Source organism: Elephas maximus, chromosome 19 (genome assembly GCF_024166365.1).
Source record: "Elephas maximus indicus isolate mEleMax1 chromosome 19, mEleMax1 primary haplotype, whole genome shotgun sequence".
Lineage (NCBI taxonomy): Eukaryota > Metazoa > Chordata > Mammalia > Proboscidea > Elephantidae > Elephas > Elephas maximus.
Window position 1 is genome coordinate 17,047,402 of NC_064837.1, and position 14,335 is coordinate 17,061,736.

Sequence of the window (14,335 nt, forward strand, 5' to 3'; positions counted from 1 at the left end):
TCCCCACTGAAATGCACAAGCCGGAAGAGCTCCATGGCCACTCAGAGTGCAGCCTGTGTGGCGAGACAAGGTTGTTAGGAAACGTGTAGGGCAGTGGTTCGCACGCTTTAAATGCGTGCAGAAGCCCTGGGGAGCTTTTAAGGATTCTAATGCCCAGGCCGTCCCAAAGACCAACTGCAAAACAATCTGTGGGGGTAGGACCCAGACACCAGCGTTTGAGGCGGAGGACAGCAGTCCCTGGCGGCAGCCTTTTTGTAGGATCGGATGAGGCTGCTTCTCTGCATTTACCAGCATGTCTAGGCTTTTTTTTTTTTTTTCTAGGCTAGGGGGAAGCATGGCTTCTGAAGCCTTCCTTTTATTTCCCCCTTCCTTTCAGTGGCTGTGATGTAAATAGTCCCAGACAACCAGGTGCAAATGGAGAAGGAGAAGAAGAAGCCAGAGCTGGGCATACCCCCTTGCATTTGGCAGCCTCTTGGGGACTGGAAGAGACGGTACAGTGTCTCCTGGAGTTTGGTGCCAATGTAAATGCACAGGTATGTGGTGTTTCTCTTTTCTAGGGAGAAGGTGAGCTCAGAAATAGGTAAATCTCTTCTTATGGCAAGGAGCCTGGCAGAGTCTCCAGTCCTGGGCCTTTGCTTTACCACGATCTGGGCTAAGCTACAGCTGATGAGATGACCTCTCTGAGTCATACAGCAGCCAAGCAGTTTTAATGGTTTCACGTTAAGACTTTCCTTCTTCGTGCCTTTGTTCTTACTACATCATGAGGAAGATCTGCCCTGTCTATTTTTCTTGCCGCCTTGGAGCCCTGGTGGTGCAGTGGTTAAGAGCTCGGTTGCTAACCAAAAGGTCGGCAGTTTGAATCCACCAGCCACTCCTTGGAAACCCTATGGGGCAGTTCTACTCTGTCCTGTAGGGTCTCTATGAGTCGGAACCGACTCAACAGCACCTAATAACAACAACAACATTTCCCCTTGTAGGTGCCTGTCGAGAGTTTATTTTAGTCCCAAAACGAGTCCTGTATTTAGGGAAATATTCAGGAGTTCGGTTGAACACCCTGAGTTGTATTCCTTCATGCTTTTCGGCGTTATAGCCTGTGAAGGTTTAAATATGATGCCCTGTAGCCAGACACAGAGTGGTGGAATACGGCACTGAAGCTGACTGCAGACCTAAAACAGATGTGTCTGCTGGGCCCCCTGTCACTGGAGAAGGTGTGAGGGGGATGGCTGTCAATCATCTCTCTGGTTTAGCTTCCTGAAAAGCTGATGTCAAACCCAGGGTGGGAGTATCGATTCCCATAACTGAATTCATTTTAAAAGCTATTCACCTTCGTATTTTTCCTGAGTGTTATCTTTCAGTTGGATGTTGAAATCCGTGCTTTGTCCCTGTAGGATGCAGAAGGAAGAACGCCTGTCCACGAGGCCATCAGCAACCAACACAGTGTCATCATTCAGTTGTTGATTTCGCACCCTGATATCCACTTGAATGTTCGAGACAGACAAGGGCTAACACCTTTTGCCTGTGCCATGACTTACAAGAACAACAAGGCAGCCGAAGCCATCCTAAAGCGAGAATCCGGGGCTGCTGAGCAGGTGAGCGACCCAACACCTGGCCTTCTCCGTGTTGCCTTGAGCGCAACAGAGCCTGTTCCGTGGAGTCTAAACACGTCTCCAGTGAAACAATCCTCTTCTATATGAGACATTGGTTTGAAACTGTACTCCCCTTTCTGAAAATTTGGCCTTTTCCAGATGCCCTCTTGGTGCTGGGTGAGATTCGACTGCTGTCCCCTGTGTCTGCAGCCTGATGGTGTCGCACTTTGATGCCGGCCGGGGGTTGCTAGGCGTGTCATAGGAACTGTGTCATGTACAGCTAAACCGGTTCTTTGCTTTGGGTGAACATCTTCAAAAGATTGAAACTGAACTTGAGGAGCTGTGTTGTGATGTTGGGGCGACTCTCTGAGTGTTTTAGAGTTGTTACCATTCAGCTTAGCAGGTTTGGTTGTCCTCGTTGAGGTTCTTTACCAGCCGCTGAATCCCTGTGGTGAATTGTGCATCTGCAACAACAGATTGGGTGGGAAATGACAGTAACAATTGACCAGAAGCGGGAGCTGAGGTTTGTTTGTTTCTGGGATTGTTTGTTAAGTCAATCCTAGAGAAACTTGCTGTGGATCCTCAAATTTCCACCCAGCACTTAAACTACTGCCAAGATTTACGAATAGCCACTTAGGACAGTAAAATGGGAACTTGAGACCTGAATGAAATTCTAGCATGGCGGAAGATTGTTTCTTGGCATTTCAGGCTTCTGTACATCACCTTTCTTAAGCTTTTGTGTAAATGTGACTGAATTGTGTAGGTGCGGACCTAATTCTTGCTCAGACAGTGTAAAGTGCCCATGAGTGGAGGCGAAATTGTCTCACACTTCCTCTCCATCTAGTATGTAACGGCTGCTGGTGACGAGAGTCCTCTGGAGAGAGATGGCTTGTCACACTAGCACGTGCTCTGGATGTGAGAGGTGATGCACGTGGCACGTGATCTCCTGCACTCCTGTCACTCATACTCATCACAACTCTTGTAGCCACAATATGCTGTATGGTTTGATTTGAGCAACCTTTTGTCTACATCAGTGACACAAAGCCTGTGACATGCTATTGGCTGCCTCCCTCGTTGTTGCCTCAGTAACAGAGGCAACTTTCTGAAACCAGTCTTCGCTTGACTGCTGAGGGGTCAGGCTGTCATCATAGCTATTGGGTTAGGATGCTGGGTGCTTCTCTTAGCCAGAATGAAGACACTCCCCAGGCTAGTCTCCACGTTTGCCTCTCTCCAGGCATCCCAGCTTGGCAGCGCATTCCTTTATTGGCTGCAGGCAGTTTCTTTATTGGCTTTCAGAAGTCCAGCTCCTGCAGCAGGAGGCTGCCAGGCCAGCCAGGATCTATGCAGTTCTCTTCCCCTGGCACTTGGACGTTTCCATGCACACAGGGTTGTGTGCACAAGTATGTAGAGTGGGTCTTTTGTGTATGTGGGCAGGGGCGTTTAGCGTAGGGTCTTGGGAGCTTCTGGCACTGAGGTCAGGAGGATATCGTGACCTCTCCGTGGCCCACAGGTTGTCGGCGGGCACTCACAAGGGAGCCTACTGATATTTTGGTTCCCGCTTCCTGCCTTAGGTGGATAACAAGGGCCGGAATTTTCTCCATGTGGCGGTTCAGAACTCTGATATTGAAAGTGTCCTGTTCCTCATCAGTGTCCAGGCTAACGTGAATTCCAGAGTCCAGGACGCTTTCAAGTTGACTCCTTTGCACCTAGCTGTCCAAGCGGGCTCAGAGATTATTGTCCGCAACCTGGTAAGTGACACAGGAACAGCATCTACCTCGTGTGTGAAGCATGTCTTAGAGTGTGTGCACAATCCCTTCTCACAGGTGTTTTGCCAGGTATTGTGAAAGGCCAATGCAAATTTGGGGACTAGGCCAGTACTGCCAGGAAAACAGGTGTGTCAATGGGCAGCAGGTCCTGAGTGCCCAGTGAGTTGCTTGGCCTTGAAGGCCAACAGGATCTAGACGGCAGGGCCAGGGTGGAGGGCCATCCTGGGCAGGGAGGCTGCCTTCTCTCCTCTGTGTCAGCCAGTCAGCTGGGGCTTCCAAATGGACTCTTAATTCTCAAAACAACCCCAAAGCAGGTCGGGCATTTTTTACTTTTACAAGGAGGAAATTTAGGCTCAGAAAGAGTGTTTTTCCCCCAGGGTTGTCAGCTCGTGAGTAGTGTAGCTGGGATTTCAGCCATTTCTGTTTGACTCCAAAGCCTGCTTTTTCCACTACAGCGTAGTGCTACCCAGCCAGGGGAAAGGTCTGAGCAAAGATGTGGAGATGGGAAGCACACGTGTTGGGCTATAAGTAGAAGGGTTTGGCTGATGTTAGAGTAGCAAGTAGAAGGAGATGTGTTGGAGGAGGTGGGCAGAGATCAGACAGTGAGGGTCATGGTTCAGACCGAGAGCTGTGAGCCCCCTTCATGCCTCATCCTCAGGCAGTGGGGAGACCACTGTCAGTGTTCGAGCTGAGAGAACATGGTCCAGAGCAGAGACCAGGGTTCCACGCCCCCGGCCTGCCCCTCAGAGCGGGTGGTCACCTTCCCTTCAGCCCCAGGTGCATGCTGTAGAACTGGCGACTGGGACACTTGACCAGCCTGACCAGCCTTTGGTGCCTTCACAGTTTTGTTTTTGAAAAACACGTTTTAGAAAAAGCTTTATGACTTGATATGTGTTTGAGCTGAGAGAGCATTTAAAAAAGCTGCCTGGGGCTCGGGGTGGGTGTGGGGCAGGATACCAGTGCGGAGGCCCGGGCAAGGCTCTACTGCGGAGGCCTGGGTGAGGCAGTGGCGGTGAGGAATGGATGGAAAGGAGGTGGGTCTGATGACACCAGGGACAGCCCGAATGTAGGGGAAGCAGCCAAGGAGGCAGAGGTGGGCCTCGAGGTAGTAGAGAATCCAGCGCCGTGTTCACCAGTTTCTGCCATCTGAAGAGCCCAGGGAGGTTTGGGAGTCCTGACCCCTTTGCCAAGGTAAGGATCCCTCACACAGCACTAGTGACCATGACTGTCCCTCTGAGATATGTCCTATCTGGACCTGTGAGCGATTGGGCTGGGAGCCCAGACCTCTGGACCAGCTACCCAGTGCCTAGCCCCTCGCACAGGCAGGAGGCCTGCACGTACAACCAGGAAGGCTCGGGAGGCCTCAGAGCTCGAGAGAGGCGGCGTGGGCTCTGGCTGCCAAGTTCAGAGCATTTGCTGCTGACAGCTGTCTTTGACACTTTGTCAGAAAGCAGCTAATGAATGAACTTTAAATGCTGAATAAATAGACAAGATATTATTTAAAGAACCTTCCTGCCTTTGATTCTGTAGTTTTTGTATAATTTTCTTTTCTTTAAAAAACAATGTAAAAATAGTACATGCTCATTGTAGAAAAACTTGTAAAGAAGGTTAAAAAGCAAGAATTATCTCCCTTTCACCCCCACCTTTCCTCAGAGTTTGATGTATATGCTTTTAAACCCTTCACAGTGTGTGTGTCTGGCCGTCTGTTATCTATCACTCTACCTACATAGCCACCTCCAGACGGACTCATACGATCACACTGTCTCCTAACTTGCCTTTTTTTACTTAACTACATTATAGATATCTTTTCATGTTAATATGTAAATATTTATCATTTTAATGGCTACTCATTCACTTATTTGGATATATTACGATTTTCATAGCCAAACCCTTTGGCTATCAAGTTTCACTACTACAGGCAGTGGGAATCCTTATATAGTGCAGTGCACATCTCTGTAGTCCTGTGCAGTTTTTTAATCTGTGAAAGTCCTAGAGGAGCCCTGGTGGTGCAGGGGTTAAGAGTTTTGCTGCTAACCAAAAGGCTAGCAGTTCGAATCCACCAGCCACTCCTTGGAAACCCTTGGGGCAGTTCTGCTTTGTCCTATAGGGTCGCTATGAGTCAGAATCTAATCAACTTGACGGCAGCAGGTTTGGTTTTGTTTTTTGTTTTAAAGTCTTGGAAGGAGATTTTTTGTGTCCAAAGGAATGGCTGTTTACATTTTGATAGATGACTGGGTTTGCCCTTGGGAAAGGTTTTGCCAATGTATGCCTTACAAGGAGCGTGTGGGAGGCCTGCCCTTTAGCTGCAGCCTGAAGTGGGACCTTCGTTGTGGTAGAGAGACAGCTCATGTAATCAACTTCAACAGCTTCTTGCAGGGGCCAAAGTGAATGAATTAACCAAGCACCGCCAGACCGCCCTCCACCTTGCTGCCCAGCAGGACCTTCCTACCATCTGCTCTGTCCTCCTGGAGAATGGAGTGGACTTTGCAGCTGTGGATGAGAATGGAAATAATGGTAATTCTGTTGCTCTTTCTGTCCAGTGCTGATGACTTGAGCAACCCCCCGTTCTGGGGGTGGAAGTGCACTGCATGCCCTGGGTCTGTTCCCCTCAGGGAGGTGGACTGTGACAGGAGCAGAGCTGTGACAGGAAGTGATCTGAGTTGGGCATCCAGCCTGCCACTGACTGGGCACTGGGCAGCCTCCCAATCTGACTGATAACCCTAGAAGCCTAAAGTGGCTTCTTGTGAAACTGTTAAATCTCATCTGTGGGTAACTGTTGGAACGGAAAGTAAAGGCTCGTGAGGTTGTACTTAGGACTTACTCTTGGGGGGCGGTGAAGACAGAAAGGATTGCTCTGTGAGTGGCCAGTGGCTGCTCTGGTGAGTCCCACTAAGAGGGAGGTGTGTGAGGGTGAATTGGAGTCAGGATTTTCTGTCCATGCTTCTGGGCTCGCCCAGTAAGAGGGTCTATTCCCCAGCTCTTCATCTCGCTGTCATGCACGGCCGGCTCAACAACATCCGAGTCCTCCTGACAGAGTGCACTGTGGACGCAGAAGCCTTTAACCTAAGGTGAGTGTATCCAGCACATCAGACGCCAGGGCTCCATGTCACCTAGGCTGCCCCTCAGAGCTGACAGTCACTGGTGGCTCCCATCAACCCCAGTGCATGCTGCAGAACTGGCCACTGGAATACTCAGTATCATGGCATTTTTGTTTTTAAAAACCTTTTCAATTTGTAAACTTTCACTTAAAGCACAATAAAAAAAAAACCCTTTTACAAAAACTTATGACCTGTTAATGTGTCCTTTAGGTTTATCCGGTATCTCAGAGTTCAGAAAATTCCCTTTCCTTTGTGTATGATGGCTATGCAGACACATACCTAACTTTTCCAACTTCTTTTTATCAGAGGCCAGTCACCACTGCACATTCTGGGACAATATGGCAAAGAGAACGCAGCAGCCATCTGTGACCTCTTCTTGGAGTGCATGCCTGAGTATCCGCTAGATAAACCGGATGCAGAAGGAAACACAGGTATTTAGTAAGGTGTTGGTGCATCTTGTGTCACGTTCACTCCCTGCTTTCTGGAAACACAGGAGCCTGGACACACGTCATTCTTTGAGGGCATTAAGCTCAGTGCATTAGGCTGGGCTCTCTAAGCATCTGTCACAGATCCGTCATGGAATTGGGCAGCGTCTGATTTTAGGCAGAACCACATCTCAAGTGTATCTAGCGCTCCAAAGTTATGTTGTAGTTGTTAGCTGCCGTCGAGTTGGCCAGCGACTCATGCGACCCCATGTGTGACAGAGTAGAATTGCTCCACAGGGTTTTCTTGGATGTAATCTTTACAAAAGCAGAGACCTTTCCTGGGTGGGTTAAAACTACCAACCTTTCGGTTAGCAGCCAATCACATACCACTTGTGTCAGTCAGGTTCCAAAGCCATACCCATGTCCAAACAGGCCTGCTCACCCTGTCTCCCTCTTGGAAACCCTGGTGGCGTAGTGGTTACAAGCTACAGCTGCTGACCAAAAGGTCGGCAGTTTGAATCCTCCAGACACTCCTTGGAAACCCTGTGGGGCAGTTCTACTCTGTCATCATTGGGTCACTATGAGTCAGAATCAACTCGACGGCAACAGGTTTGGTTTTGGGGTTTTTTTCCTTTTTGGGTCTGCCGCTTGTCCAGTCAACCAAGACCCTACCCAAGCTCCCAAATCTCAGCAGAGAGAATACAATCTAACCACCTCTCAGAGACTTGAGGAAGAACAAACATGCAATAGTATGTGTTGACATGCTTTGAGAAAATGGCATGTTGTACACAGCTGGAAGGGAGGGACACAGAGGCCTCTCTCATTGTGCTCCTCTAGCTCCCCCAATCACTGTGTTCATTTGCATAGCTTTCAAGTACTTTCGCACTCGTTTTCTGATTAAATGCTCACAACAGCCTGTAAGGTAGGCACCGCACTTTAGTGCGTCCCCATTTTTCAGGTAAGGAAGAGGACGAAACCAAAATCTCCTTCTTCCCAGCCCAGGGCTCTCCAAGCATCCTCTGCTGCTCTGCTCTCCATTCATTCAGCCTCGTGCCAGCAGAGCGTCCAGGCCTTCTTCAGTGAAGTGTAGTCACCAAGGGATATCCTGAACCTTAGTCTGGGACCAAATACTTTGTCATCAGTTCTTCTGATGCATGAACATGTTTTTTTTTTAAAGCCGGCAGCGATGGGCCTGGGAGTGAGCCGCCAGGTCAAGTACCAGTCCAGTGAGCATCATTACCTTGGGTGGGTAAACAGGCCAGCAGAATGGCTTTACGTGACGGCTTTACACAGACCTGGGTTCAAGTCCTAGCTCTGTCACATCCTAGCACGGTGACTCTGTGCAAGCTTTCCAACCTCTTTATGCCTGTTTCCTCCCCTGATAATGGGACCACTAACCCTTACCTACTGGACTGCTTTGAGAATTAAATAAAAGAATTGAAGTAAAGTGGTGAAGGTAAGCAAAGGGGAGCTGCTGGTAGCTGTAATTGTTAGTAGAGAGGGCCAGCATGATGGCCTGGCCACAGCCTGGCTCCCACCAGGCCTGCATCTGCAGAGGAGAGGCTCCTTGTGGAGAGAACTTTCTGGAGCTTGTCCCGTGTGCACGCAACTCACAAGTCTTTAGATTCAGTTAGATTGTGTGAAAAGAGCTTTGTCCTTTGTGGTAAAGCCATTGTTTCACGTCAGAGGAAGGCAACTGAGACAATGATACATTTTTCCTTCATGAAATGTCTGATCCCTACCTCGAGTCTTCTGTAGCCAAAGCTCTGAACGGGAAGAGAGTGTCTCTTGGGGCTGTGACTGAGATGGTGCTCTGGAGCTGTAGCTTCGCTGTCGTCCCTTGGCTCACGGCCAGATCCTTTATTAGAAGATGCTGCAGAGCCTCTATGGAGACCTCACAGAGCCTGAGGACCCCTGTAGTTCTGTGGGGACTTCCTAACAAGTGTCCTGCTCTTGGCTGTCCTCTGCCAATCCTCCGGCAGTGCCCAGCTAGGCCAGGTGGGAGGTAGCACTGCCTGTGGTTTTGTTTTCTAGTGCTGCTCTTAGCATACATGAAAGGGAATGCCAACTTGTGCCGTGCCATCGTCCGATCTGGGGCTCGCCTCGGAGTGAACAATAACCAAGGAGTCAACATTTTCAACTACCAGGTTGCTACCAAGCAGCTTCTATTTAGACTGTTAGGTGAGTGGCTGACTTTTTGCTGCTTCCTTGCAAGCACAGTTAAAATGTTAATTATCTGGATGGATGTATTGGTGGTTTTTAAATCTCTTAAGGACTTACTTAAGATCTGAACCAGTAGTTTTCTAGGAACCACGTAGGACGTTTTTCTATAAATGGGATGAAGGGACTTTGAGCAACGGTGGGAGGGCCACTTCTAGCAGCCTCTTTTCACAGTGCTCACATTGGGGCCCTTATGGGTTTCCCACTTCCTCTGAATATACCAGAAACCCACAAGGCCCAGGTAGGGCCCCTAACCATGTTTTCTGGCTGCTTATCCGCATACCCCTCCTCCTCAGCTGATTCTGATTCTCCGCATCCTTCAGAACGGCCTTCTGCCTCAGCCCCCACTGACGTTCCCTCCAGTGGGTTTATTTGTGGTCAGGAGGGCCTCACTTTTCACATCTGCAAATCTGCCCCCCATCCCCCGCTGAGGGGGAGAAAGTCAGCATGCCTCGAGTGTCTGCCATGTCGCACTGCTATCTCGCCACCCCACAGCGCCGTGGACACAGAAAAAAGCTCGGAAGTACTTAGTGAAGATGTGCTCTTGATGTAGGTGACTTGCCGGAGTCACAGAGCATTAAAGCCTGCTGTTCCTGTGTTGTCTCATCTACCGTTACTGTGCCATGCATGTGGTCCGCCTTTCAGAAGCTCAGAGCAGTGCCTATCACGGTGCCGGCACACAGCAGGTGCTCAGTGATGACTGATCGGTGCGCTGCTCCTTCCTGGGGAGCTCAGCCTACTTCTGGGTAGAGAGCACTTAGCGCAGTGCCTGGCATATAGTTAGCGTTCAGTCAGTACTAGCGATGGTTGTTACTATCGACACTGAGAGCTCCCAGCTCCGTATTTCTAGGCCAGGCTTCTGTAATATTTAAGCCCACATATCTAAGCCAGGAAACCCTGGTGGCGTAGTGGTTAAGTGCTACAGCTGCTAACCCAAGGGTCAGCAGTTCAAATCCGCCAGGTGCTCCTTGGAAACTCTACGGGGCAGTTCTACCCTGTCCTATAGGGTCACTGTGAGTTGGAATCGACTCGACGGCACTGGGTTTGGTTTTTATATCTAAGCCAGGAAACCCTGGTGGTGTAGTGGTTAAGTGCTACGGCCGTTAACCAAAGGGTCAGCAGTTTGAATCTGCCAGGCGCTCCTTGGAAACTCTATGGGGCAGTTCTGTTCTGTCCTATAGGGTTGCTATGAGTCGGAATCAATTTGTCGGCACTGGGTTTGGTTTTTTGGTTTATATCTAAGCCAAACCTGAATGTCCCAAAGCTCCTCAAACCTGAACTACTCGTGTGCTCTGGTTCTTAAGTCTCTTCTTGGCTGATGGTCCCACCAGAGGCTCAGTCATGCCCCAAAACCTGGGACTCACCTTCGTCTCCTTCCTGCTCCCTGCCTGCCTCTCACATCCCCTACTTGTCACAGATTCTGCCTCCTCAGTTTGTCTCATCTTGGTCCCCCCTCCCTGTTCCCCTTACCATTCGTCCCAGTTTTTCTACCCTCTGCTTTCTCCTACCCTTCCCTACAGCCCAGCGTTCCTGGCTGTGTGCATTTTCCCCCCAGACACTACCTTAACAGCATTTCCTTACCCCCGCCACCCCCCGTCTGCCTGGCAAATGCCGATTTTCCACCTTCTCCTCTGAGGTTTTCCCTGACCCAGTTCCAGTATATTCCTCCCTCATCAGTGTGTGGTGCATTGCTTTACTTATTGGTGTGCTTCCCTTGCTGCTTATAAGTTCTGAGTCTGGCCTGGCATAATCACTGCTTGACTTAACCAGTCTCCTCCTGCCTATTACAGACATGCTGTCCAAGGAGCCTCCGTGGTGTGATGGCTCCAACTGCTACGAGTGCACTGCCAAGTTTGGAGTCACAACTCGCAAACATCACTGGTAAGAGCCCACCATCACTTGCCAGAGGAGCGAGGGGACCTCTGCTGATGTCATTGCTTTCACCCCTTCTGGTGTCGAGCCGTGGACTCCCCAGGGCTCACTGAACAGTGGGGAGAGGTGGCCCTCCCTCTCCTGGGCCAGACTTGACCAGATGGAGTGATGAGATGCACATGCTGAGAGGCAGTAACGTAGATGAGGGCTGGGAGAGTGCAGACTAGTGGCTTCCTAAAGGCTGAGGGCTGGTTCACAGGTCCCAGGCAGCTCCTTAGGCCTGTGGCATCTTCTGCAGGCCTCTCGCTGCAGCAAAGCTGAGGTGAGTTACTGCCCTCACAGTGTGCTGCCGAGCGTGAGTATGGGCTGGTCTACTGAGAACCGAGGAGCTGTTCCCATGAAAGTGAGACAGTTCTCATCATCTCTAAAAAAGAGCCTTCTTCAGTCACTTTAATTATCAGCTAGAATTTTGTTTCCATGAACTAAAAATTGTACGTGAATTGGTTTAAGTTGGCTGGCAGGGGCAGAGCTGACCACAGGGTCCTGGCCCCAGGCTTGCCTTGTCTGTGGAGGACGTGTGTTGCGGACGTCCTCACCACACCGGGAAGCAGTCTGATCTTCAGTACCCCTCTCATACTTCCTCTCTTTGTCTTCACAGTCGTCACTGTGGACGTCTTCTTTGCCATAAATGCTCGACCAAGGAGATTCCTATTATAAAGTTTGATCTGAACAAGCCTGTGCGAGTTTGCAACATTTGCTTTGATGTACTGACTCTGGGTGGGGTCTCATAGTGAGCTTCCGGGAGGATCCAGGCCACGTCCCCGGTCGTCTCCCCAGCAGCTGCTCTGCTCACCAGCCTGCCCCAACCCAGAGCAGGAGCTGGGGGCCGTCTTCCTGAGGCAACAGACTGGAACAATTAAGGACCATGGTGTGATAGATCCCATTTCAAATAGTTCTGTATGACTGTCAGTGTGTCAGACTGTGATGGATTTCACTAGATATCTCACTAACTGGACCAGACCACTTAGCCTGTGTGGTAAGTGTGATAGGCATTAGACCTCATTCTGCTAGCAACATGTCAGGACACCTCTAAGACCATTTCCCCTGCCGTAGCTCAGTGTCCCGTCTCCGAGGAGCCACAAAGTCTTCCTGGCTGGGTGGAGTTGCTAGGCAGAGCCTTCCAGAGCAGGAAGCCTGCATTTGGCTGTGCACTGAGCACTGCTTTACTCCAGGGTGAGTGGCTGTGGACTTTTCTGCACAGTGTTTTCCTAAAGATTATAGGATCCTCTTCCCCTGAATTTTTTGTTTTTTGAAAAGCTAAGCTGTATTTTTAGTGAGCAATCCCTTTAAAAAAGGTGAAATCTTTCTAAACAGGGTTCAAAGATAAGAGCTGAAAAATTGTGGCCTTAACAACTGAAAGCTTTACCAGTGTTCATGCTCCCGAGGTGGCGGGAGCACAGTGCAGCAGCGGGACGCCTCTCGTGTCCTGGGGTGGACTCCTCAGTCACTGCCACTAGGGTGGAGGAGGAATTGCACTTTTACTGTGCTGCACTTTTTATACAGCTGCCTTGTTGGTGATTCCAATTGAAAACCCATGTTCAGAAACACCCTCACACGTCCGTGCGTCAGTGATTCTAGTGGTCAGCTTTGACTGGATCTCAGCTCACACCGCGTCTTAAAAGAAAAGCTCCTGCAGCGTGTTATCTGGAGCAAGGGATTCACACAGGCCAAGTCATAAGATGGGGCTTCAGCAGGGCTTCAGCCCAAGGGCATCTCCAGCCTTGGGCTGGCAGGTCCTGTCTTCTTAACAATGAATGCTTCTTGCTGGAACCTTCCCTAGTTGAGCTGTGAGTGCTGTTAGTCCCAGCTCTGTGTAGTTTGCCCTGCCCCGTAGGAGCCAACAGCTGAAGGCAGGCCCTGGCCAAGAGTGTGCCGACGCTGTTTTGGAAGGCTCTGGCTTGTATGCTCAGTGAGGCTCCTGAGCTTGTTGGGCCTTAGTCGCTGCTAGTACATTTATTAACCCTGAGGTGTTAAACTTCCTTTCTGTTGAAGGTTTGGCCAGTTTTTAGAAAATGTACATTTGAAGAGAAACTTCTACCACCGCTTTTAAAAAAAAAAACTCAGATGAACAATATGTGTTGTACAGTTACACTCATAGATTATGTAAGAGTCTCAATCATAGATTTTTTTCAGACATTTAATAACCACTACTTTTTTTTTTTGGCATTAATGAAGTATGGATGTACTTGTAAAAGGGACTAAATATTTTTTTGCAACAGCCTGTTACTTTTGTTTTTTTTTTGAATAGCAGTATGCCCTCTATGTTGCTGTAGATTTATACATTCTATGCCTAAAATGTGTGTGTAAAATGAGCTGAATCAGACTGCTACTTTTTTTCCCCAGTATTTCTGTGATAAGATACATATGCTTTCTGTGTTAACATGAGCTTGTGCACAATGTTTAAAAGAAAAATATTAATTAGAAGTGTTTCCCTCGCCCCCCAAATCTGGGACATATTTCATATAAATTTTTACAAAAGAACCGAACTAGCAAAGGCAAACATTTGACCGTGTAAGGCACGTGGTCAGTTTCCATTTTCTGTTGCCTGAGAAGGGCCATGAGAAGTAGGGCTTAATTAAGTGGCTTGATTCTTTAATTGGCAAGATAATTACGTTTCAGATATAAACAGAAGTGGTCAATAGATTGGTACCTGTTCTGTTAATGTTCACGGGAGGACGGAAATCCAATCAGGGACAAGGCTGATTGTCCTGCCCGTGTGCTACCACACCAGTCTCAGTCACAGTCTTGCCTATAATTGCACTTAAAATCTTAAGATCATGTTTAAAGTACCTTGAGTCAAGCTTATTCAGATGCAAGGACAGCTATGGTACTGAACAGCCCCGTACTGGGGGAACGTTTTGTGAGTTCTGCATTGGCTTCCGGGTGCATCCTTGCAGACAGAGACAAGGCATCGCTCCACCTTCTTAGGAAATCTCCTTGACCATGCTGATGCTCCCTGAGTGGTGGCCTGGCTGAGACTAGACATGCTCTGTGCTCTCCAGGCTGTCAGCTCTTGACTGCAAAACTGCCTACCTGTTCTTGTTCAATTTCTATCAGTAGCTTAAATACTGGTAGCAAAAACTTAATTTTATTCATTCTTAAAGTTGCCAATTGTGAATGGGTAGAGCAGGAAGAATAAACTTGACCGAGACATTTGCTGCATCCTTCAACACTGTTCTGCTTAATTAGCTTGTGAACTGTCTCTTGCTCACCACTAGGTTAGACAGTGTAGTCTTAAGTCATTTTTTTAAAGACAAAGGTACAAACCATGTGCTATATACAAATCGAATGGCATAAACCAACTTGCT

The 14,335-nt window shown here is 48.9% G+C and overlaps 1 protein-coding gene across 4 annotated transcripts in view; it reads left to right on the forward strand.

Moving 5' to 3' along the window:
* Positions 1-13,407, forward strand: part of ANKFY1 (ankyrin repeat and FYVE domain containing 1) — a 94,317-nt gene extending 80,910 nt beyond the window's left edge. For all 4 annotated transcript variants that reach the window (XM_049861239.1, XM_049861240.1, XM_049861243.1 and 1 more), the window contains 9 exons: positions 377-533; positions 1,389-1,589; positions 3,158-3,334; positions 5,719-5,866; positions 6,330-6,420; positions 6,757-6,881; positions 8,910-9,056; positions 10,886-10,976; positions 11,626-13,407. In XM_049861239.1, the coding sequence (XP_049717196.1) occupies positions 377-533; positions 1,389-1,589; positions 3,158-3,334; positions 5,719-5,866; positions 6,330-6,420; positions 6,757-6,881; positions 8,910-9,056; positions 10,886-10,976; positions 11,626-11,758 (1,270 nt within the window). In that variant the 3' untranslated portion in view covers positions 11,759-13,407. The remainder of the gene's footprint in view (positions 1-376; positions 534-1,388; positions 1,590-3,157; positions 3,335-5,718; positions 5,867-6,329; positions 6,421-6,756; positions 6,882-8,909; positions 9,057-10,885; positions 10,977-11,625) is intronic.
* Positions 13,408-14,335: the final 928 nt, after the last annotated feature.